General features: G+C 38.2%; 1 protein-coding gene across 7 annotated transcripts in view; it reads left to right on the top strand.

The window, feature by feature from the left end:
• PTPRF (protein tyrosine phosphatase receptor type F) overlaps nt 1-24,952 on the top strand; it is a 549,550-nt gene that overhangs the window by 462,169 nt on the left and 62,429 nt on the right. For 6 of the 7 annotated variants that reach the window (XM_081946120.1, XM_081946118.1, XM_081946119.1 and 3 more), the window contains 7 exons: nt 927-1,196; nt 2,076-2,657; nt 3,221-3,354; nt 4,896-5,040; nt 13,469-13,774; nt 15,828-16,021; nt 22,559-22,585. In XM_081946120.1, the coding sequence (XP_081802246.1) occupies nt 927-1,196; nt 2,076-2,657; nt 3,221-3,354; nt 4,896-5,040; nt 13,469-13,774; nt 15,828-16,021; nt 22,559-22,585 (1,658 nt within the window). The remainder of the gene's footprint in view (nt 1-926; nt 1,197-2,075; nt 2,658-3,220; nt 3,355-4,895; nt 5,041-13,468; nt 13,775-15,827; nt 16,022-22,558; nt 22,586-24,952) is intronic. The other variant, XM_081946123.1, reaches the window with a different exon arrangement.

Below are 24,952 nucleotides of genomic sequence, written 5' to 3'. Positions count from 1 at the left end.
ATCAGGAGGTATGAATTGGAGTGGCTTTATTATTAAGGAAGAGAGGATTCCACATATATAAGCACTGACTTCATTTTGGAGATATAGGTTTCCCAGAGGAGATACAACACAAGCCTTTTTTAGTGAAACCTGGAATTAATTTGCCCAGAGGAAACAAAGATTTACTCTGCTCAGTTATGTTTTTTGTCCTTGTTTAAATTGGCCTGTAACACTGGCCTTAGAGAAGAGCATCATTTATGTACCATTTCTCTAGATGAAGTGGTTCAGCTAATAGCCAGCAAGCTTTAGTACATCTGAAGGCTTGCCACCAAACCAAGTGAAGAATACTGCATGAGTGAATACAGGGTATGATTCATCCTTGGAATGCTTTCCAAAGGTGGGGAGGATCCATTTCCCAAGTGCTCTTGTGTCAAGTTGGATCTGAACTCCTTTCCAAAAAAAGAAATGCTAAGTAGGCTTGCATATGGCCTAGGCCTCTTTACAGTTTTTCTGGGAATGCTGTTTTAGCTACTTATAATGCATGGAATAATTTTGAAAGAAAATTTGTACCTGCCATTATAACATAGATTTGGCCTGCAGACCACTTTGCAATGATACTACTTAAAATGAACCCATCTGGCAGAATTTTACTATACCTTATGGATTGGAAAATGAACTTATTTTCTAATTAACGGGATGCAGTTGAAATGAAGATTAGTGACATGGTGTAACATGCCAGACCTCTTGATGAAAATAATGCCAATGTGACTTAAAAAGGAGGCATGTAGACATGAAATTCAGTAAACACATCTTGCACAGAATTTTCTTTTTCCACTACTGTTTAAAAGGATGGGTGTTGATGTCGCCACTACCCATCAACTTTGAAAGCAAAAATGAACACACAAGTTGAGGCTGTGACCCTACTAGTTCTCTGTTCCTTATTTCAGTGCGGCGAGTATCTCCTCGATTTTCAATCCCTCCAAGCAACCATGAGGTGATGCCTGGAGGGAGTGTGAACCTCACATGTGTAGCAGTGGGGTCTCCAATGCCGTATGTGAAGTGGATTGTTGGAGATGTGGAATTAACAAAAGAAGATGACATGCCAATGGGCAGGAATGTTCTAGAACTGATCAATATTACACAATCAGCCAACTATACATGTGAAGCCATGTCCTCACTGGGAGTAATCCATGCAACAGCACAGATTACTGTCAAAGGTAAGAAATTCCAGATTATTTCCAAAGAAATTATGACCGATATATACAGTTGCAGCTATCTTTTCCTAGATTTTATTCAGATTTTACATTCTTATTTTTTCCTTAGGGAGACTGGCCAAATAATGTTTTATATAAACATGTGAAATTAGAGCAGATTCTGTCCCAGACATGTAACATGTCTCTTCTTATTTGGTTATCTAATTATTTTTTACTTCATGAAATGGATATCCAAACATCAGAATGAAGTACAAATCTCAAACAAACCTACAGATGTTTTTGGTATTAATTTCTCTGATGTAACTCTTCCTTTATTTGTACTTACATATTGATTGATTTATATATAGTCCTGCCATAAAATCAATATATTAAAAAATCCCAGATCACAATACTGGCCTTAGATTATCTTATCTAGTAGTGCAAAAAGATTGTGATCTTTTCTCCAAATGCTTGGGGTTATCATGGCCAGGATGCTATCCTATCCTATCACGCAAATGCACCTCCCACCGATTTTTGCATCCTATAAGAATGTTGTTCTTGTAATAGTAGTACAATGCAAGCATTATTATCTTGGTGAATTGGCCCTGAAGGGTACTCCAGCTGAAGACCCTTTTTTCCATTTGAAAGCTGACTTGGATTCTGGTCTAAATTATGGTTATTTAACCAGCCACCAACAAGTTCTGTGAACACATCTAATAACATGATTGCTATGTTTACCCTTTCATTAAAAGCACTCCAAGTAATATGTGGTAGTTTGTAATGTAAAATGTATGTTTCGGTAAAATTATTTCTGCCTTTAAAGAAGGTGGTTAAGGAAATTTTGAACCTCATTTATATTTTTATGCATTCTATTAATAGTATAATTTTTTTCCATATTTTTAGCTCTGCCAAAGCCCCCCACAGAGCCATTAGTGACTGAGACAACAGCCACCAGTGTTACTCTCACCTGGGACTCTGGGAATGCAGACCCCATCTCCTACTATGTCATCCAGTATAAGTCTAAATCTTTGGAGGGAACGTTCCAAGAAGTGGATGGTGTGGCCACCACCCGCTATAGTATTGGTGGCCTAAGCCCCTTCTCAGAATATGAGTTTCGCATTATTGCTGTAAACAACATTGGAAGGAGCCTTCCTAGTGAACTGGTTGAGGCACGGACAGGAGAACAAGCTCCATCAAGCCCACCTCTTAAAGTGCAGGCGCGGATGCTGAGTGCTAGCACTATGCTGGTCCAGTGGGAACAACCTGAAGAGCCTAATGGACTGATTCGAGGCTACCGGGTATACTACACCACTGATCCCCATCTACCACTCAGCATGTGGCAGAAGCACAACACTGATGACAGTCATCTCACCACTGTGGGCAGTTTGATAACTGAGACTACATATAGTATCCGTGTCTTGGCTTTCACCTCAGTAGGCGATGGCCCCCCTTCTGATGTTATTCAAGTCAAGACCCAGCAGGGTGGTAAGTACCATGTGTTGGGTATAAGTTAGCTTTCCCCCAATCTGATAACCCCTCAGGTGTGTTGAGATTGCATGATACAGAATTCTGGGAGTTGCAGTTTCAACACTTTCAGGGAGGGAGGGAAGGAAGAAGGAAGGAAGGAAAGAAGAAAGGAAAAGAAAGAAAGAAAGAAATGATTAAAATTGTCCCCTCCATGTCTTAGTCTGCTCTAACTCTTTCAGACATCTGAGGCAAAGATCATGATCATGGTATGCACATGGGGTTTATTCACAGAGCAGCAAGCTTGTGCTTCTTAATTAAGGTTGAGGAAAATATGATCTTTTTCAGATTATAAATACCATGTTCTTTTATCACCATTTTATGTTTGTCAAAAATGGACATCTGCTTAGCTAACAAGGTTAAAAAGAAAACTGTTGCACTTGGAATCTAAAAGAAAGGGAAGGTAGTGAACAGAGTTATGAAAATGCTGTAAAGTTTTACATTAGTGATAAGACTAGTGTCTTGGACACTTCCTAAAGCTCCTCAGATCTACCTTCACTGACTCATACTTTATTGGTCCCTAGTTCCAGCCCAACCAGCAGACTTCCAAGCTGAGGCTGAGTCAGACACACGGATCATGTTGTCTTGGCTACCAGCCTCTCAAGAGCGCATCACCAAGTATGAGCTGATATACTGGGAGGGAACAAATGGGATCCAGGTAAGAAGTAATAATAATTGATTATTATACAGTATACAGTAGCTTCCTATGGAAGTGAGGCAGGTTTTTCTCTACTGCCAGTTAGATTCTTGTTGAAATATAGGTAGATACAGAAGAATGTTGTTGAAAACAGCTTCTACAAAACAAGTTGTCATGTAGTTATAAGCCTTGGTATGTATTTCTGTGTGAGTGGGAGCATCAAGAATTCCTGCCATCACTTGGATTCCTGGCATAGTTACTGAAAGCATTTCCTTTGTCATGAATGCATAGATGAAGCTTCAAAGGTTGCCCAACTAGTCCTTATGATGTTTAGCCATGATTTGGAAGTGAATAATATTAGTATGATATTAGACTAAGGCTCTCTGTTCTCTGTGCCTTAAAATTACTGGAATTCTGTAATACTGGATTTTGTGGTATGAATTCTACAAATGAAAACAAACCTGCATGTGCCTGTTAGTTTCTGCTGCTGATGGGATAAAGTTCTGAAGCCCAGCTGATACATTCACTAGAAATTCTATTAAGTACCTTTCTGACTGAATTTTCGGTAGGCATAACTCTTATCTTTTATATCTTTTCTTTGCAATTTTATACATTAACACTTAGAGGCAATGAAATATTCTGGTTGCTGATTTGTTTGTGATCAACATTAACTTCTGTGACTTTTCAATGATTATACAGGCAGTCCTCAACTTAAGACCACAATTGAGTCCCAAATTTCTGCTGCTAAATGAAGCATTTGTTAAGTGAGTTTTGCCCCATTTTACGACTTTCCTTGCCACAGCTGTTAAATGAATCACTGTAGTGTTAACAACACAGTTGTTATGTATATCTAGCTTCCTCATTGACTTTGCTTGTCAGAAGGACATAAAAGCGGATCATATTTATGACATTTGCAGGGCACTGCAAATATAAATATAAATCAGATGCCAAGCATCTAAATTTTCATCAGGTCACCATGAGGATGCTACAATGGTCATAAGTGTGAAAATGGTCATAAGTCACTTTCTTCAGTGCCATTGTAATTTTGAACCCTCACTAAATGTACTGTTGTAAGTTTGAGAACTACCTGTACAAATTGTAGAATGCACAGTACTATCCAAGACCCCTTCTGGACACTACACCCAAGAGAGTAGTGTCTCTGTGTATGTGTTTGTATATAAAGTTTCTATATTACGATTGCTCAAACTGTGATTTAAATGCTACTTAACATAACAAAATGCTGGGAGGGAAAATTCATTTTTGCTTTCCTGACATTTTTACACTGACATGTTGCAGAATGCTGTGGTTGCAGTTCTGATAGGTATTTTGTTTCCTAAGAGCACAAGAGTGTGCTTTGCTAGTGTCCTCAATTTGAAGATAATGATTTTCCTACTATTATGCAAATTCAGTAACTTGGATTCGGTCACTTGGGTTGTATCGTTGACTTGATTAATCTGCAAGTATTGATGGGCAAATGGTTTAGGAACAAAAGAAGCATTAAAGGTTGGCTTTCTTTATTTCCCCTCCAAATAAAAAGAAAATGACTCTTTTATCTTTTCCAGCATAAGATGGAATTTGACCAGACTTCATTTTATGCAGTTGAAGGGCTCAAGCCAGACACACTCTACAAATTTCAACTAGGAGCCCGGTCTGAGCAGGGACTAGGAGTCCTTACTCCAGTTTTGGAAGCTCGGACAGCACAGTCCAGTAAGTGTCTCTGTATGGCTATGGGAATGTAAGCAAGTGAGGGGAAATTCTGTTGCCACTGTGTGTGTTAATAGAGGGTTAGAACTGTTGCCTTGAGAAATGAGGAATGACAAGCCAGCTATGGTTCTGAAGCAAGAGCCCATTTGGCCAGGGTAAGTGTTGTTTCTCTTTCAGATCATGCTCTTTCAACAGGTAGACTCACAGACTTACAGGGGAAAGCAAATAGACAGGATGCATTCTCTGTCTCTGTGAGTTTTACTGCATCCTCTCCCACCCTCCATTCAGTTCCACTCAATCTCTGAACCTTGTGCATGCATATCCCTGCTCTGCATGTGCTCATATCCCTCTGAGAAACACCCTTGCTCATATCCCTACATCCCAGGACATCCAGCTGTCTATGTGCTATACACATTATGTTATTGCCGTTGCACATTTCTATGAATTCACTTGGAAAAGAGCAGTTCCAATCTCTATAAGAAGAGAAAATCATTAACACATTCTGCAGAGAATGAATGCTGAATTAAGTAGTGTGGTATGCCATGTTGCACACTATATACTATACCATGCAACAGTAAAATTAATCAGATGAAAAGATAACTGACACTGGATTGCTTTTTATTCTCTTCTCAGCCCATGTGCTGGTGAAGTATAAGCTCAGTTCACTTATTGGCAGCTCAGAATGTAGCACGTAAGCAGATTAAGGCTATCAAAAAGCTCTGAGATAAGCTTGTTTTCACTGGTGATTTGAGACTTGCTTTTATGAAAACATTCAGGGTGGAAGTGAGACATTTCTGTTTGTGCCATCTGTCAAGACTTTGGTGACTCCATGGGGCAACAAATGAAGGCAATAACAGCAGAGCTTTCTGGTCAGCCAATGCTTTCCCAAATAGAATCAGCTCAGGGTGGAATTGCTCCACTTGTGATTGAAATTACCTTTCATTTTTTTTATTAGCAGCATATCACTTATAAGGACTCCAGCAGCCCTGTTTGTGGAATTGTACTGTCAAACCAAGGAAGTGCCAAAACCAATAAATTAGATCAAAGGATACCCACATGTAGATATTATAAATATTAAATATTTGAGAATATATTGGATGGGGATATTTATAGAACTGGTAGCAGCTACTGAAGAAATACATGAATCAATAGAGAGGAAATGGGTACTTTCCCATTCAGTGTACTTAAACAAAAAGGACAGATCTCAGAAACAGAGTAATACAGATGTGAAATATGATAGATGTGAATTGTGATGCAAGGCTGTGTGTAACTGAGCAATATAGATGCCTGTGCAGTTAGAGTGCAATATTTTGGCTTGTTAAGCACATTTGCATTTTGAGAGAGTAGAGTATGATAGGTTCTATCACAAACATATGTAATGGGGGTAGCCCATTCTTTAAATAGCTGCTGTGATTGCTCCAGCTTTATCACATAATTTAAATCAAAATATGCAGCCACTCCTTTGAACCTACAGCTTCCCCAATTTAGGATCTACTTCCCCCCCACTCTTTCTGTTAACCCACGCTTCTATCACACATACTACTCTTGAACCATTTGTGTGATTCCCTCCCTCATAGAATATCTCCAGATAATTTATACTCTCTGTTACATAACATATGTATTTAAAAACTCACATGCATATTTATAAACAGACCTTCCATACTCTATCTGCACAGTATTGCCTCCCATTGTCTGTAGACTCCTGACTTTTTCAAACCTATCAAAACACCATTCTTATCCTAGTCCTGGAGATTTCATGAACTCTTCCCTAGTAACTTCAAAGTTCTCTTTTGGCTGCCCTGCTAGATGGGGCAGAGAGGTTCATCTCTTTCCTCAGGTCCACTAGAGTCGATAGCAGAATGAAGCACTGCCTGTTATTTTGTGTTATATTACCTCCCTAATACTGTTTCTGAGTTGATGTTGGGCATAGAAACATTCTGGGGAATAAAAAGTGATTAGGCGTCTCAAGACTCTTTCATTTAAAAACACTTTCATCCACTTGCAAATTAAAATACATCCAGAATTAGCAGCAGAAAGAAATGTGTGTGACTCCCAGAGGAGCTATTTTGCCTACCCTGTAATAAGGGAGGATAATCCTGATAGTGTGTTATAAGCAGTTGCAGATCCCAGTCTGCAGCGAAAGATTGTATGTTAAGTTGGCACTGAAGATAGAAATAGGGAAGAGGTCCCTGAACTTAGTTGATAGGTCCCTGATATTAATTTTTCTGGATGATGCTTATATCTCTGTGCCAGAACAGGATGTAGGCTGGACAAACTGCTGAAAACCAGAAATAAGGTATTTCATCATTTTGAGGCAAGAAAAGTTACAGGACTTTTCAGTCATTAAATAGACTTAAAACAGCTTAAAAAGTAAAACAATGAAAAATATATTTACCCCATCCACACCCATTATATGACATTCTGCATCATTAATTCATCCACAGCACTTCTTGTTCTCCCTTATTTCTAGCCATTAAGGATTTTCCAGTCCTCTATATTGCAAGTACAAGTGTGTAAGATTTCTGTAATGATTATATTATAAGGAAATTAAATTATAAGGATATTCTAGTCAGTCTACACATTCACTTTAATCACGTTTAATATTACTTCGGTGTCCATAGTCATCTACAGCAAACTGGGATTATATTAAAATGACAACACGCAATCATGTCATGAGGAGTGCTGTTATTTGCACTTGTATCCCAACATCTGGTACAAGAACTTAAATTGCATTTTTTGCATAATGGTGCACATTATTTTACACACATGTTTAAGCCACTGGCCCATCAACCACTGTAAAGCACTCACTATAGAGGGTCCTTTGGAATAGAGAACTGGCAGAGGAAATAGATGTTTTATTCTTCTTCCAGTAGCTGATCCATTGGATTCAAGGTTATAAGTAAAGATTTGAATAATTAAACTATCAAAGATTATACACTTAAAACTAGGTGGTCACTTTGAGCAACTGGCATTACAAGCCTGCATGCCAACTTCAGACCTAGCCTGGATCAAAAGGAAAGCTAAAACTAGAACTTAGATACATGTAAATATTACAAAGAAAACTACTTGCCAAATGTTCTCTTAATTCTGGATGTAGTTATGTTGCCCTTGTACAAAGTGATATTGCTTCCAGCATTATGAGAATGATCTATTCGTTCAATCCTTCAAAAAGACATTGGAATTACATTATCAAGGGCCTGGTATTCATCATATCAGCATGAACTGCTGGCCTTTGTACAGGGAACATTTAATCAAGGCATTGCAAATGTGATGTGTTGTCTGTATGAACATGGTGAATGTTGTGACATTGACTGCATAATTTCTAGATACATGTTGGTATATATATTTTTATCTCATTCAGGTTTCTTTATGCTTCCATTGTTTAATTTTATTTTAACCTCTTTAATGTTAATTTGCTGTTTGTTTATTGGCACTCTCACAGATGAGATTCTTACCCAGCCATTAGCTATCAGCAGTCAAAAGTAATTTTGTGCCTCACACGGGTTCACTTACTGTAAACTTACTTAAACTTCTTTCATGTCTCCTTTTTCTAATTGCCATGAGTTTTGTCAAGTAGCATCAAAAAAAATTGTCTCAATGAATCTCAATTTCCAAAACATTTATGAGTCAGGTGTGGAAGGAACTGCTTGTACCCAGGGAACCTGCATGTTTACTACCTGTTTCTTGGTACCTCGTGTTTCTTTCTCTTTAGCTTTGACTTTTGCGGTCTTGATTTTCTTCCTTTACTAGCCAAATTTCTAGGCAAATTGAGCTTGCAAGCCCGCTTTATCATTTTTTAAAAAAATGTTATTTAACACGCATAACAAAAGAAACATCAAAAGGGAAATATCATAACTTGGAATACCAGGACATCAAACATCATACAAAGCAGTCTACTGTGGACATGAAACGAATGTTTCTCCATCTTACAGTGGAAAATACATAGAGCAGAGAGTATCATTTGATCGCATTCATGATTATGGAGGATTCTTCTTTTCTTCTTCTTTTTGTGTAAACAGTAAGTAGTGGAATGTTTCAAAATGATTAGGAGAAAGGGCTTCCAAATTTCACAGCTCTTGGGTATTCCTTATTTATGTGTATGTATATATGTATGTATATTTTCAATAAATAATAGGTGCACAACTTTATTTAGGATTCCATGTGAGTCTGAATAAAAGATGATATTCCTTTCAGGAGCCCACTCTTTAAAGTTAATATAATTCTTAAAGAAGTGGCACCCTTTTTTAGTTTAAACAGCATCCTTAAAAATCCAATCCATTTTAATGGAGAGCAGAAAAATGCTATGTATAACCTCCCCAATTGTTTTTGAAGCATTTATGTACAGCTCTAATAGCAATAAATGCATTCCAGAAAGCATATTAGAATATAATAGAATAACAGAGTTGGAAACGACTTGAAGGTCTTCTAGTCCAACACCTTGCTTAGGCAGGAAACCCTACACCACTTCAGACAAATGGATATCCAACATCATCTTAAAAACATCCAGTGTTGGAGCATTCACAACTTCTGGAGGCATGTTGTTCCATTGATTAATATCCTCAATTATTTTCCATCTAATGAAACAGGATTATCATAGTAGCATAAGTCTGGTGACAGGATCCCATATTTTTTTGCAAGATTTGTTTAAAAAAAATTCTGGCATCCACAACAAGTAAATAATTAGGAACAATGCACTTTTATTGGAATCAGTGCACAGGCCGAGCTATAAATTCAGCTTGTATTGATGTTCAGCGGTTTTCTTAAAAGAAAAAAAAAACCTCAGTGTTCTTGTTTCCAGAAAGCTTCTACTGCTGGATATTCCTAGCATATCCACATATGTGTGCTAGTATTATACCTCACTGGTAGACTGGTGAAGATATATTGTAGATAGCAGCCATTTTGAGAGGACTGGGGTATCAGAAATAAATCATTTTTGATGGAGTTGCACTTTGATGTTTCAAACATTGATTTAAGACATTTCATCTCATATTGCTTCCTATAGTTCTACAGTTTTCTTACATACTTCTTAACTCTCAAATATAGTAGTAGTATGTTTTCAAAAAAGCTATGATGTTAATCAGCTTTTGTTTATAATTAATACTAGAGGTTCAAAGGAGGTGAGTTTCATTATCTTTTGAGCATCAAAATTAGCATAACCTTCCATGATTTGGGCAATAGCCACACTATAAAATGGCATCTAAATCATTTGCTATTTGTCTACTGTGTCGTGTCTGATACCCACACACTCCTTAATCTTTTAATATGAATACTTTGGACCTTTTTGTGAGATTCCTAAGAGAATTTTGTGATCATTTACTATGTTATTTTAATTACTTTTTTACAGTGACAATAACAATAGTGGACCTAACATCAGTTAATAAACAGAAACAATCAATCATAAAAGGTTTCCCATAATCTGATCTGGTTGAGAAGAGAATGATTGGATAGCAACTGTTTTACATCTAACTCCTATTTCACATAATTTGCAATTTGGCAACTGAGAAATTATTTCAGATAGTTGACATTTAAATAGGCAACAGTACTTGTAGTAAAAGTTTTAAAATGTCTTCATTGTTTTCTTAGTTTGACTATCTGATGTAGCTTAGCCATTCTTTCATGAGATCCAGTATTTTCTTTTTTTCCAGTCGTCTGAGCTTCTTTCCCCATAGAATAGAATAGAATAACAGAATTGAAAGGGACCTTAGAGGTCTTCTAGTCCAACCCTCTGCTTAGGCAGGAAACTCTACACCACTTCAGACAAATTGTTATTTAATCTCTTCTTTAAAACTCCCAGTGTTGGAGCATTTACAACTTCTGGAGACAAGTTGTTCCACTGATTAATTGTTCTAACTGTCAGGAAATTTCTCCTCAGTTCTAAGTTGCTTCTCTCCTTGATTGGCTTCCATCCATTGCTTCCTCAGGTGCTTTGGAGAATAGTTTGACTCCCTCTTCTTTGTGACAAGAGATATCAGAACACTGCCATCATGTCACCCTTAGTTCTTCTTTTCATAAGACTAGACATATCCAGTTATAGCAACCATTCTTTATATGTTTTATACTCGAGTCCCCTAATCATCTTTGTTGCTGTCTCTGCACTCGTTCTAGAGTCTCATATCTTTTTTACATCATGGCAACCAAAATACTTGGCAGTATTCCAAGTGTGGCCTTACCAACGCATTATAAAATGGTATTAACACTTTATGTGATCTTGATTCTATCCCTCTGTTTATGCAGCCTACAACTGTGTTGGCTTTTTTGGCAGCTGCAGCACACTGCTGGCTCATATTTAAGTGATTGTCCACTAGGACTCCCAAGATCCCTCTCACAGTCACCACTATTGAGCAAGGTACCACCTATACTGTACCTGTGCATTTCGTTTTTCTTGCCTAAATGTAGAACCTTACTTTTTTCACTATTGAATTTCATTTTGTTGGATAGCGCCCAATATTCAAGTCTGTCAAGATCCTTTTGTATCTTAAGCCTATCTTTGGGAGTGTTGTTCCTGCTAGATTGGTGTCGTCTGCAAATTTAATGAGTTCCCCATCTATCTCGTCCAAATCATTGATGAATATGTTGAAGAGTACTGGGCCTAAAACAGAGCCCTGGGGTACCCCACTGTTTACCTCCCTCCATGTAGATGCAGTTCCATTGAGGACTACACATTGCGTGCAGTTGGTCAGCCAGTTACGAATCCATCTGGTGGTGATGCTGTCTAACCCACATTCTTCTACTTTATCTAGTAGTAGGTTATGGTCTACTTTGTCAAATGCCTTACTGAAGTCCAAGTAAATTATATTGACAGCATTCCTTTAGTCACTTTGTCAGAAAAAGCAGTAAGATTAGTGTGGCATGATCTGTTTTTGACAAACCCATGTTGGCTTTTGGTTATTACTTTGTTTGCTTCTAGGTGTTTGCTGATTTGTTGCTTCATTATCTTTTTCAGAATTTTTCCTGGTATTGAGGTCAGGCTGATAGGTCTGTAGTTTCCTGGATCTATTTTTTTTTTCACTTTTTTGAAGATGGGAACTATATCAGCTCTTTTCCAGTCCTCTGGCAGTTCCTCAGTGCTCCAGGATCTTTGAAAGATATAGTTCAGTGGTTCTGAGATCTCGTCTGCCAGTTCCTTCAGAACCTTGGGGTGTAATCCATTTGGACCTGGTGATTTGAACTCGTCTAGGGTAGACAAGTGCTCACTTATCATTTTCTTCCCTATTTTAACGTGTATTCCTAATCTGTTTTTTGTGGTGCTGTTTTTATTAGGTTGGACTGTTTTTTCCATATGTGTAAAAGACAGATGCAAAAAATGAGTTAAGTAGTTCTGCTTTCTCCCTGTTGCTTGTCACCTTCTTGCCACTTTCTCCCAGCAATAGACAGATTGTTTCCTTGACTTCTTTCTTGTTTTTAACATGTTGGAAGAAGCTTTTTTCTTTGTTATTTTTTACTTTTGTTGCAAGCCCTTGTTTGTTATGAACCTTAGCTTTCCTCACATCATCATTGCAGGCTCAGGATATGTTAAGAGTTCGTGTATTGTTCAATATTGTTTGTTAATGTGACTAGATGAGAAATTTTACACTCAAGTGATTTTATTGTTTGAAAGTATTGTGTTGTCAGTTCTTCGAAGAATTGTTTAGATTCTTCTGGCATTTGTTTCAATATTGCCTTGCTGGTTTCTATCTCTCCTTTCACTACTTTTGCTTAGATGCCATTCATATACCTTTAGCATCCTCAGGTAATTAAAGTGTAGCTTTAAGTTTAATTTTCACATAATTCTTATGCTTTTCCTAATAACTGTCTTGATCTTTCCTCCAGTTTACTATATGAAACATTCTTGTTCTGATGTTTGCTAGTTTATTTTTGTTCTGCTTACCAAATAAAAAATGATATTTTAAGATTCCTTCACTACTTAGTGATATTTCTATCCTGCAAATCATGTTTTTATCTCTTTAAAAACTTTCTTCGTGGCCTTAATAATTCTTGTTTCAACTCCTACTCAGGAATTTAAAAGCTATGGCGCTATATATCAGATTCAGTAGACCTTGTATTCTAGGATTATGTTCTAAGCAGTTTAAGCAACAAGTATCCATGAAATTATTGCTCAAATACTACTACTCAGAAAGAATATCACTGAATTATTTAAAGGTGACACATTATTCTTACTTGGTTTGTTATCTTTTTTAGATCTCACATTCTTTCTTGGGACTTCTGCTTTTCTATTCTTTTCTAAGTATTTTCTATGATTTCCACAACTGGTGATCCTGTGAATGGCACAAATAGACCTAATTCATGTGCATATATATTTTTAAATAAAAAGAAATACAAACTTTGTTCTGTATTAGGAGAATCTCTGTTGGTTGGGTAAGATCTCACTGTGCTTGGTATGTTTTGCCCAACCATATCCCTACATTTTCCCACTTCATTTATTTATACCTAGCCCCTTCTGCCCCACCCCAAGAGGTCACATGTGTAAGCATCAGCTCTACCACCATCCGGGTAAGTTGGGTACCACCACCGGCTCAGAGCCGCAATGGAGTCATCACGCAATATTCCATCGCATACCAGGCAGTGGAAGGAGAGGACAACACCAAGCATGTGGTTGAGGGCATTGGACATGAGCACTCCAGCTGGGAGATCAGCAACTTGGAGAAGTGGACAGAGTACAAAGTGTGGGTGAGGGCTCACACAGATGTTGGTCCTGGACCAGAGAGCATCCCTGTCTCTGTTCGCACTGATGAAGACGGTAGGTTTTGACACATGGTCAAAGGTAACAGGGACTCTATTGATTAATACAAGTTTGTTTCTTAGGAATGCACCATGGATCTTACTCTACAATATATAAACAACAATGTCCTCAATTATTTTAGAAATAGAGCAGCTTCTTTATAATTACAGTCAGTTAGAATGTGAGTCAGAGTCAATCAATAAGTAATAAGAGTCTTGTCCATGTGAGGTTTAGAGATAAGTTCTGTTGTGTAGAATGCTGCTGCCTATTTAGATCTGCTTCTTAACTCTCTATCAGGGAAACATTGAAGCAAAACATTGCATAGCATTAGGTAGACAAGTCTGTAGGGTCTCAACTTAAGTCTCCTGTTGGCAGATTGACAGTACTCAGAGTGACTGGCACTTGTTATGCTACATTCTGGCCTCAAAACACTGGAGAGGCCATAAGTAAACATAGGAGAAGAGAGCCACCCTTAAAATGAGAGCAGGCATCCTTTGGTTTTACTGCCTCTGCTGTATTACTCCTTGCATTGCTGAAATGCTAGGAAGTGATGCATAGCTATGTTCAGGGACTGTTTCCCAGGAAAAAAAACATGTCTGCGGGTTCTGCTGCTTGATTTGTTTGCTTTAGTTCTCACTTAGGAAAGCCTTAGCTAGAGGGGAGCTACTACCCTAGAAATGTCTTAGCAAACTTGAAACATTAGTCTGAGGGCTGCATAGTTGGCTCTCCCAGGTAGGCTTTGTCAGGCGTGATTTTGAAAGCTTCCAATAACACTGAAGTTTCATAAATAGCAGGTAAGGTGAATGAAATCTCTCTTTTTTCGTATCTTAAAATGTATTTGTTGGTTAATACACTCTTTATAATTGGAGTGACATGTACTAACACAACATAAGTCAATCCCTGAGTAGTTGCCATTAGCATAAGGCTCTGTAGGTAAGATTTATGGAAGCTGGGCCCTGCAGAGCTGTCACAAGTAATATTCAAGGCATAACCAACTCTAATAAGAAAAGGGGTCAATTTGTTAAGACACTGCTACATTTACTTTTCACTTGCTTTTTGGAAAGCCTGAAGAACATACATCATTCCCCATTCTGTCCTCCTCCTTTCCTTTGCTAAATCATGATTTCCCCTGATGCTCCTCTTCAAGTAACTATTTACAATTAGGAGTGAGATCTATGGAAAATAATGTGTTGCCTAAAGCTGAGCAACTGTCAGCCAGCCATATCTTTTTTCTGGAATCATTTTTGCAGATTTCACCCACTTCCCAGTCTCCAATTAACCTTCTCTTGTACTGACAATTGAGGCACTGTGTGCTTTTGGATGCCCTGGATTTCTTTTGCAAAAGTTGAATGCTGTTTTGGTTTTCCAAGCTAAGGCTGAATAGAAGTATGGTGGGGGGACTCTAAAATGAATACATTACCCCATTCATATGCAGAAGGAGAAGCTTCTTTGAGAGAGCATTCCTCCATCCCTTCCCTCTGTGCTCTTTTTTTAATTTGCATTGATACTTTTGTCTCTCGGTGTAAGAACCCAGAATAATAAGAATGCGATTTTGCCAAATAGTAAATAGGTTGTACACTGCTTTATGAGAAAGTACCTCCTTGTAAGAAAATAGAAATTTTTCAGGCCATGCCATTTTTCACTTTTTATTAAAAAGCACTCTATAACCTGGAAGCATAAGCAGGCATCTCAATCTTCAGAACAGCCTTTTGCTGTAGCAGTGGGGCACTGACCGTAAGCCATTGTTCTAAATGCTTCTTTCCTCTTTAATAAATCTGCTTCCGTTCTCTGCTCTCTCTTTAATGTAAAGAGAAGGGGGGGGATCCTTAGTTTTCTGATAAACGCTTTGCATCTTCTTATAATAACAGGATATCTTAGACCAACGAAGATGCTGTACATGTATGCCATACACTATTAATCTTTGAAATCTGACATGTCTATATATACAGACACGTGTATACAGAAATACTTGTTCCTGAGAAAACTATTTGAAGAGTGAGGATTAGAGAAAGCAATCACAATTAAGGTACCCTGATTTCTCTCTAACTAAGTTTTCCTATGTACATTGCAGTGCCCAGTGCTCCCCCACGGAAAGTGGAGGTAGAGTCAGTGAACTCAACAGCAATTCGTGTTTCCTGGAAATCACCCATCTCCAACAAACAGCATGGCCAAATTCGAGGTTACCAAGTCACCTATGTAAAAATGGAGAACAATGAACCAGTTGGGCCACACGTCATCAAAGATGTCATGGTAGCAGAATCCCAGGTAAACCCTGCGGTTGATAAATACGCATACTTATTTGCAGCATTACCTGCATGTCAGTGATTATTATTATTATTTTGGTTCCTAGGACTTCTATGAACACAGATGGGAAATCTATTATCCCAAATGGTATTGAACTGATACCCTTTGAATTAATCCACAGAGTCATTGGTCATGGATAATGGAAGCTACAGTCCAAATACATCTAGAGGGCCACAGATTCATTATGTTTACTCTAAATAAATAAATAAATAAATTTAGAATTTAAGGCCAACTGCACAGTATGTGGTATACCACACCATGTAACTAGAGATTGCAAGTATAAACTCACATAATGAAATTCAAATAATGAATGAAAAGATAGGATTAATCTAAAGAAATCAATTTGTGGAATAGGTTTAAGGAAAATACAACTCAATGGGCTTTTTGAATAACACATTCAAAAGGCTAAGTGTTATTAAATGTTGCTAATTTCACTAAAAATGGATTAAATGAGTTTCAGAATTGCCTTCTAACGTTAATTAAGACATCCTAAATGGAAAGTCTGGGATTCTTCAGTAGTATGCTGGAAATACATTTATGCTTTATTGATGGCTCTGTATTTTACTACAAGTGTTAATAAAGTTTATTATATTGGATTAACATGATTTGTCAAATCAAAGAACTTTCTGAAATGAAAGCAGTAATGAAAGGGTTGACTAGAATAAAATAGTTTTTTTGAGAAATCTAAGGTCTTTCTTAATGTAATCCAGGGGGCAAGATAACATAAGCATTGCCTATCATCTCTTTGGAGCTGAGTATCTTGTGAGGAGTTGCTTTGTGTAACTAAGTAGTATACTCATAATGTCACTGAAATAAAGAAGAAACTAAGTCTTAGGTTTGAACTATTTGTTGTAGTTTTTCTGCTTACTAAAACAGAATACCTTTTGGATTCAGGAGGGATTTTTTTGGGGGGGGGGATTCATGCTGAAAAAAAATCTGTAGTTCCTGACGTTTCTACAGTTGCAAGCTGGGGATGATCAGTTGTGAGCTAGATTTTTTAATGGCACCCAGTAGAATTACAAGACAAGTGCACAGACTAATTGATTTTCTTCCTGAGTATAGTTGAATTATTTATCTCTCTCTCAACAGGGAGCAAAGCACAGCAAACAATAAGAATATAAAATAAATCTCACACACCTTTCATACACTAGAAAATAAAGCCCAGCTTAAGAATGAAGGAGAAATAAAATAAGAACCTATTAGCACAGGATTATATTTCTTGGATTAGATCATCAGAATTACTATGAATCTTTTCAAAATTTTCATATCTGGGAAGCTACACAATGATTTTGAGAACCTTGTCCCTTTAGCTGGTAAAATTCATCAGTTTGCTATCTTTCTATAGAGCTAAAGATTTGCTCTTCAATAAACTATATGGTCAATCTCCTATAGATTAAATAATTTAATTAAATCCATTGAACCACCACATTTTGTATAAGAAGGTAAAAGAGTCTATGCAGAAACAGCCACAGTATAACAAATTTATACAGATATAGATCTGATTATCCTTCATGGATATGTCTTGCCTTTTATTTCTTGAAAGAAAATGGAATCTGTATATACCTATCCTTCAAAAATGGAGGTGCAGTATAATAGTCTAAGACCATGCCTTGCAAAGCTTTCTATTTGTCTTATTTGCCAGATGAGATTTGTATTAATTCTCTGCTAGAAAGAGGCTTCATTCTGACCGTTCACACATATTTGTTGGGATATTTTTCAGTTGGTCTCCAGTCACTGTTTCTTGTAGAAACATAGGCGCTAAACTGAGGATACATTTAAACAGCAAGAGATTCCTAGCAAAGTAATAAGTCAACTACGTGTGCAGGCTAATCCTAGATCTCATCCAAGGAATCAGTCAGTGTGGATGGGAATTACAATAATCTGTCCTTCCTGAAGGCACTTGCCGTTTTTTTTTTAATATGGGTGGGTGTTTTTGGATGATAACCAGACAGATGGAAAATCTGCAAGCAGAATCAGGTGAAAGGCTTGAAGGCTAAAGGTGCAGCAATGTATCATATACTTGATCCAGCTGCCTGAGAACTGTCATAAAGCAGAAAACCATTCAGATAATACTACCCTCTAAAATGTTGGGAACTTTATCATCAGAAATGCAGTCGGCTTTCATATTGACCATTCAGATAATATTGCCTTCTAAAATGTTAGAAGATTATCAGAAATTCACTGAGCTTTTCACGTTGCGTTGATAAATAACACTGTTCTGTCATTTAAGTCCTCTTTTCCCTTCATCTGGTCAAGAATATTTAGAGGAACATTTTGTCATATATAAAATAATGTTCTTCGTTCTGTATTTAAAACTAATAGAAGGGAAATTTTAAAAAGTACTACATATTCCTTCTTTCATTCAAATTTAGTAACTGATTGCTCCATAAGAGACGCTTAACTAAATTTCTGTGCTATGTCTCTGCCTCCAGCTGAAAAGTAGCTAGCAGGACAGCATCAATCATTGTGTCCTACATGGACAGACAAACATTACTTTATCTCAAGAATTTGCCTATATGTATTACTTTAGCAGAGTTCAGGAGACAGTACTCTCCACTCAGTGGTGGGTTCCTGCCGGTTCGCACCAGTTTGGGTGAACCTGTTGGTCAATGAACCCGGAAGTAAGTTCCTGCCCCGCCCTATCACTCACTCGCTCGCCCCTGCCCGTCCAGAAGCCACTCCATTACTCGCTCACCCCCCTTTCCTCCTCTCAGCGATCTTTTGAGAAGGGAAAGAGCTGAGAGGGGGAAAGCCTCCCATTGAAAACAGCGCTGAGTGGGGAATCCTCCCTTTCCCCCTCTCAGCGATCTTTTGGGAAGGGAAAGAGCTGAGAGGGGGAAAAGCCTCCCATTGAAAACAGCGCTGAGTGGGGTGGGGAATCCTCCCATTCCTCCTCTCAGCGATCTTTTGCTAAGGGAGGCTTCTCAAAATGGGACGCCCCCATGTCTTTGCACCCTTCAATCCGTGTCTCTCTCCCTTTGACCTCCCCCAATGGCTCAGCATGAAAAACTGGGGGGAACCGTGCAGAGGAAAAGGAGGAGGAAGGAAAGGGGGGAGAGAAACGGGGGGGGGGGAGGAAGAGAGAGAGAGAAAGAGTGACATACAAAGGGGGGAAGTTGGGAGACCTCCCTCTAAATACTGATGCCCTCTGCTTTTGGGGGGAAAGGAGAGGAGGGTCCTTGGTGAACCTCTACCCCCTATTCCCCCTATCCCAGTTAAGCCAGCTGGGTTTGGGACCCAGCCTTTCTAACTTCATTTGGGATCTTCTAACATCCCACTCCCACCCGGTCACATGGCCAGCAAGCCACTCCCACCCTGTCACATTGCTGGCAAGCCACTCCCACCCGGTCACATGGCCGGCAAACCACTCCCACCCGGTCACATGGCCGGCAAGCCACTCCCACAAAGCAGGCCACACCCACAGAGTATGTTCCAAAATTTTTTGAAACCCACCACTGTCTCCACTGTATAGTTTACCACATAAACATATTCTGCTTTTCTAAGTATAAAGCTGCTGCAGCCCTTTTCTAATACAATAATTAAAGGTACTAATATGACAGTAACTTTGGATTCCCAGTATCAGAGAAAATCACACTGCTGTGTCCCTGTATGTGCACATTTAAATTCTACTCTGGGCTTTGTGTGCCAATATGTTTTGTGATTTTCAGTCATATTCGGATATTTTGATTTGTATTCAAGATTCCAAGATACATAATATTTTGATACTTGACCGTACTGTATTCATTTTAGTTGTCAAGTTAGAAAAGCATTTTACTTAGGATAAAATAGGAATATACAGTTGGCGATATGATGCATCTTCCCGATTCTGAATATAAGTTCCACAACTCTTGCGATTAGTCAGATTGACTGAAATTTATGAGAATTGTCCCAAAAAATCTGGAGGATATTTAATTGCCTACCTTGTGTCTACACGCTGATTGACAACTTATAAGATAAACTCAGAAATAAAACTTTAAAATAGCTGTTGCTCTCTTGAGAAGTAGGTCCTGGGTAGCAACTATTCTTCTAGAAAGAGAGTTGTTATTCAGTTTGGCTTCATTAACAAGATCCACGTGAGATTCACGGCTCTTAAAAAAAGATTTTTATTTTATTTATTAAGTAGATTTATATGGCTGCCCAACTCACACGCAGTAATTCTTTAATCAGACAGCTAAAGTAAAGAATGTGCATTCAGCAATTGTGTGTGTAGTGCTAGGGCAGGCCTTCTTTGCAACAGTTTGTAAATAAGGCAGAAAATAAATCTCAGACTAGTCCTGGTCAAACTAAATCTATTGGGTGCTCTTACTAGAACTGTAGATTTGGTGATATCAACTGCCAACATTAGCTCTGCTTGCATTGGTTACCTCTCTCTAAGCAGTAACAGCAGCTGATATGTTTTATCAAGGCCTTTGGTTCCCTTAAAGCCATTTATCTTACTCAGTGACACTAAATACTTAAGAAGCAATTGGGCTGTTTTAGCAGACAACTGTTTTATCTGGTAGGTAGCAGTTTTATAAATTCAAACATTTAGCTGTAGCTGATTTCATCACAGAGATGCTCCTAAATCAGAGGTTCCTCTGATGAAAGGAAAATATTATAGTATGTTGAAGTTGACAGTATAACTATTTTTAAAAAGCAAACTTAAAATTGAATATGCACCACCATTTTTCTGGCCCATAGTACAAATGTCTATCCTGTTCTTTTAAGAAATACAGTAATTGTATAATTGTGAGGTGAATATTTTACATACATACATACATACATACATACATACATACATACATACATACATACTCGTAGATTACACGTACATACACATACATATATACATACACACACACACACATTATCTTTAACAGTGGTGATGTATATGTCATATTTTAATACATTTATAAGATAACGTTCTTTGGGGGAGGATTGTTATTATTAGCAATATCATTATCCACTTTTTGGAAATAATCCAAAGCATGTAATAAACTAAAGAATATCTGTCTATAACTGAAAATAACCATCATTATATAATGCAGCAGCTGAAAACCAGCAGTCCTTACCTCTTTGATTTAGGAATGGAAACAAATAAAGTTGAATACATTTTGCTAGCAAGAAAGAAATAGGACAAAATAAGAACTTTGCATAAAGAGATGGATTTAATATACATGTGGTCAGGTTCAATCATGAGGACTTGTCCACTTCCTCAGCCCCAACAGGATCAGACCCCTTCCAGAAAACAAAGCAATACTGTACCCTGGCCCAAGGCTGGTGTCTAACTGGAGCAGATCTGAGGGATTTTGTCAGATAAATGCCTAACAACCTCTGAGCCTGCTCTATTGAAAGGGACCTGGGTCATCCTAAGCAAGGCCTCTGAACACATGGGCGTGGAAGAACCACATAAATAGTGATATTTCACCACCCTTACTCTCATGACTTTCTCATGAGTGCCCTCCAGCAGTACTTATGTCAGAATGATTTTGTATCTCTTCACCCATTTTGTCTCCCCCAATTCCTCGGTAAATAGTGAAAGATTCTGAGATTTGTTTGAAGCATCAAAGGTATACCAAGGTAGTGTTCTGACCGAGGCTTTCCAAGAGCATGAAGCAAACTCCTGGTCCCAACAAAAACCCCTTTTACTAATTTACTGTGAATTCTGCTCATCCAGCAAAGTCCTTCAAGGGAGGATTTACAGTCACAGATCTTATCTGGCTTGGAGAGCTGCCAGGCCGATATCTGCAAAACGTGGCAAGGAGTCTCGGAGAGTCACGAGCCAATTAAGTGAACTAATTGTCTCCTGCAAACTCCACTCCCCTTTCGCTCCTCTTTTATTTCCTCTGGGAGGGGCCATTCATCGTCCAACTGTGGCTTTACTCCTAAGTCGACCCCTGTTCTTTAGCTGTTTCCTTCGTCTGGCAACTCTACGCATACACACCCTGTGAACAGGCTCCAGCTGTTGGTCTGCCTCACTGATGTCTGCCTCTGAAGGCAGCTGGCATATGGCTCTGTCCCCCTCTCTGCCTCCGACACAGAGCCCTCATCAGAGCCTTCCCCAGACTCCAGGACTGGTCCATGTTCCTCCCCAACCTTCTCACTGTCCGAATCTGCTGCCGGCTCTGCTAGCCGCTGGTGGGCCACAACACATAGCTACCCCTGCACTAGATATAATAATTTCCTTAAGCCACCAGATATGTGGCTCGTTTGTCCTAAGTTCCAGTTCGTTTCGATGGAGGATGCCTAGGTATACTTAGGTTTGCAGTTGTCATTTTGCACAAGTTGAAAAGACAAGCTCTCCTGCTTAGCTTTGTGGTGGGAATTAAGACAATTGAAAGCAAGTTAAGTTAAATATCAGGTTCTAATGCATTTTACGTTTTTAAAGATACGTTTGTGAAGAATGGTATATATTATTGGGATCTTACTAGTGCCAAATCTCACGTATGAATGTGTTAATCCGCATCACCATTCCCTTATTCTATCTCCATTTTCTTTCCTCCTCCTCGTCTCCGTCAGTTGAGGCTTAAGGACTCTGCTGACCACGTAAGTACCATTTATTAGTGTGTTTGCTTGGATCAAAAGGTTCTGAGGATCATCTTGTGAAATCTTTCTACATAGTGCTGTCAAAACATCCCCATCAATCCTCAGATATTTTGAGGAGCTGCTCTGGAGCTTCAACCAGCTACAAATCCTGAACAAATTGGTATTTAGATTGCAAATAATGCAGAAAGGCAATTGACATTTCTGTCATCTTTATTTCCTGCTTGTTGCAATGCGATTTAAGACAGATGAAGGGAGAGCAGTCCCTCTTTACTGTCCTTGCCCAACTGGCAAAATCAGTTCTGTATAATCTTCAAACTTCATTGTTCCCAAATGTGAAATATACTTTGCTCTCTCAACTATGACCTTTGGTAGAAACAGGGGCTACAATACGAAAACAATCACATTCAGTCAAATTCAATTTTTGGGAGTAATTTTGAAATATAAATTTGAAGGAAGAAGTTTGAACATTGCCCTTATGGACAGTGGAACCAAGAGAGAAAGAGAATGCTTAAACTAGCTGGTGTGACTTCCATTCCTTCTTAAAGAGAAGGGATATGTTGGAATGGGTTTGCGGTGACAGCCTTATGCCTACAATCATTGGAATGGTACCTTTCTTTGCTCACAGTCCATGTTTTTTTCTTTCTTTCCTCTCCCTCTTTCTGCTTCACTTTCTCCATTAGCATGTAAGAATATCTCTTTTGTGTGCACTGTGGTATTCACTATTTCTTTGGGCGATGTTTATAGCCTGTAGTGCTGTATATTTTAGTTTCTCTTTCCATGTTATTTTAATTGACGTGATTAATGTGTGTTGATTGATTCAGGTCACTCATGCAAACTTCCAGGGAAGGGGGAATCTTTTCCTATTCTAATTCCTGTGTCATTTTGATTGGTGTTTCTTAATTTGGGTTTCCAAATGAAAACAATGAAGAAATGCTAATGATTTTGAGAAATCAAGAAAGTGTCCTGCTCTATCCATTGTAGTAAAGATTTGGTAAAATGCCGTGCCTGGATACTCAATTTTACGGAGTTCTCATGTACAGAATTAATATTTTTATATTCTGCTTGAAAACCTTTTGATCCCTTTTAAACAGGTTGCTCCCAATAGAATTATGTGACAGAACTCAGTTTGGTCACAGAATAAATAAATATGTCAGAATGGTTTTGCATAGCATACTAAATCATACAACCTGTTGATTTGCAAATGAACTCTATTTCACACAGGGCTTTACCTGCACACAGGTGCAACTAACAGGGTATCTGATGCCTGCTATATGAACACAAAACTCTGGCTTTCTCCATGCAGGGAAAAAAATAGGAAAATTTGCTCTGGTTTTTGAATGTCTTCATTCTTGGGATGAATTAAATAAGGGTCTTGCACATCAACTGACTTTGATTAATAAAGCTGCAGAGTGCTCATTAACTCATTTATTCAAGGCCAAAACAAGGCTTCTGTTTAAAAAAAGCACATGAACTGCCTCCGAAATAGTTTTCCCTAGCCACAGTTTACAAAACCAATTCCATCCATTCAAATACGATTAGACACTTCTTTAAAACTGTGAGTACATCAATGAATAAGGAAAACTAGCATTCCATGCCTTTCTTTTCTATGGAATTTACATCTTCCTTTGGTTGTTGTTTCAACCTATTTTCTCAATTTATGGGATGGGTACTTTATTGAACACCTGGGCATATAACGGCAAATGATTTAACTTGGCAGCCTCACCCACTTATCTTATTGCCCATCCCAATGCTTTCTTTTTTTGGTAAGCTTGTTATGTATTGCAGAGTTCTGTAAGAAAACTTTCTTGCCAATTAGAACTACTGCTCTGTTTGCAATCACAGTCGTATTAGCTTCCTGCCCTGCCCTGGGGTTTGATGGTGGAGTTGTTTTTTGTTTTTTGCCATGTATCCAAGTGATACATTGCAACACAGATTTTTTTTTCCTAACACCACATGCATATAACATAGCATGACCTGTTGATTCGAGGAACCTTTCTGTTAAATTTTGACTCAGTTTCTAAAAATAAAATTTGTCTCCCATAAGTGGTTTAAAATTCAATAAACAGTGATGCTGGAAAGCATTTTATATATAAATGAAAGTAAGAGATAGCAAAAATCAATCTAAACTACAGTTAAGTTGGTCTTCATTCTCTTACAGCTTTCCAGTACCATCTTGTCAATTAGGAACTGATCTTTTGTTCCTTAGCTGTTTGGGCAGTTTCCTTTCTACTAAGGTGGAAAGAGCTTTATTTTCAACTAGATGCCGTTGGGCTGCATCAGCTATCACACAGTGGTTAGCAATTTGAAAGTTGTTGTTAAGCAGGAGATTGGCCTTTAGTTGATTGATGCAATCCTTTTTGTTGGATC

The sequence above is a fragment of the Natrix helvetica genome (assembly GCF_964273705.1).
Source record: "Natrix helvetica genome assembly, chromosome: 3".
NCBI lineage: Eukaryota > Metazoa > Chordata > Lepidosauria > Squamata > Natricidae > Natrix > Natrix helvetica.
The sequence above is the reverse complement of the archived record's forward strand: the minus strand, read 5'-3'. Positions and strand labels throughout refer to the sequence as shown.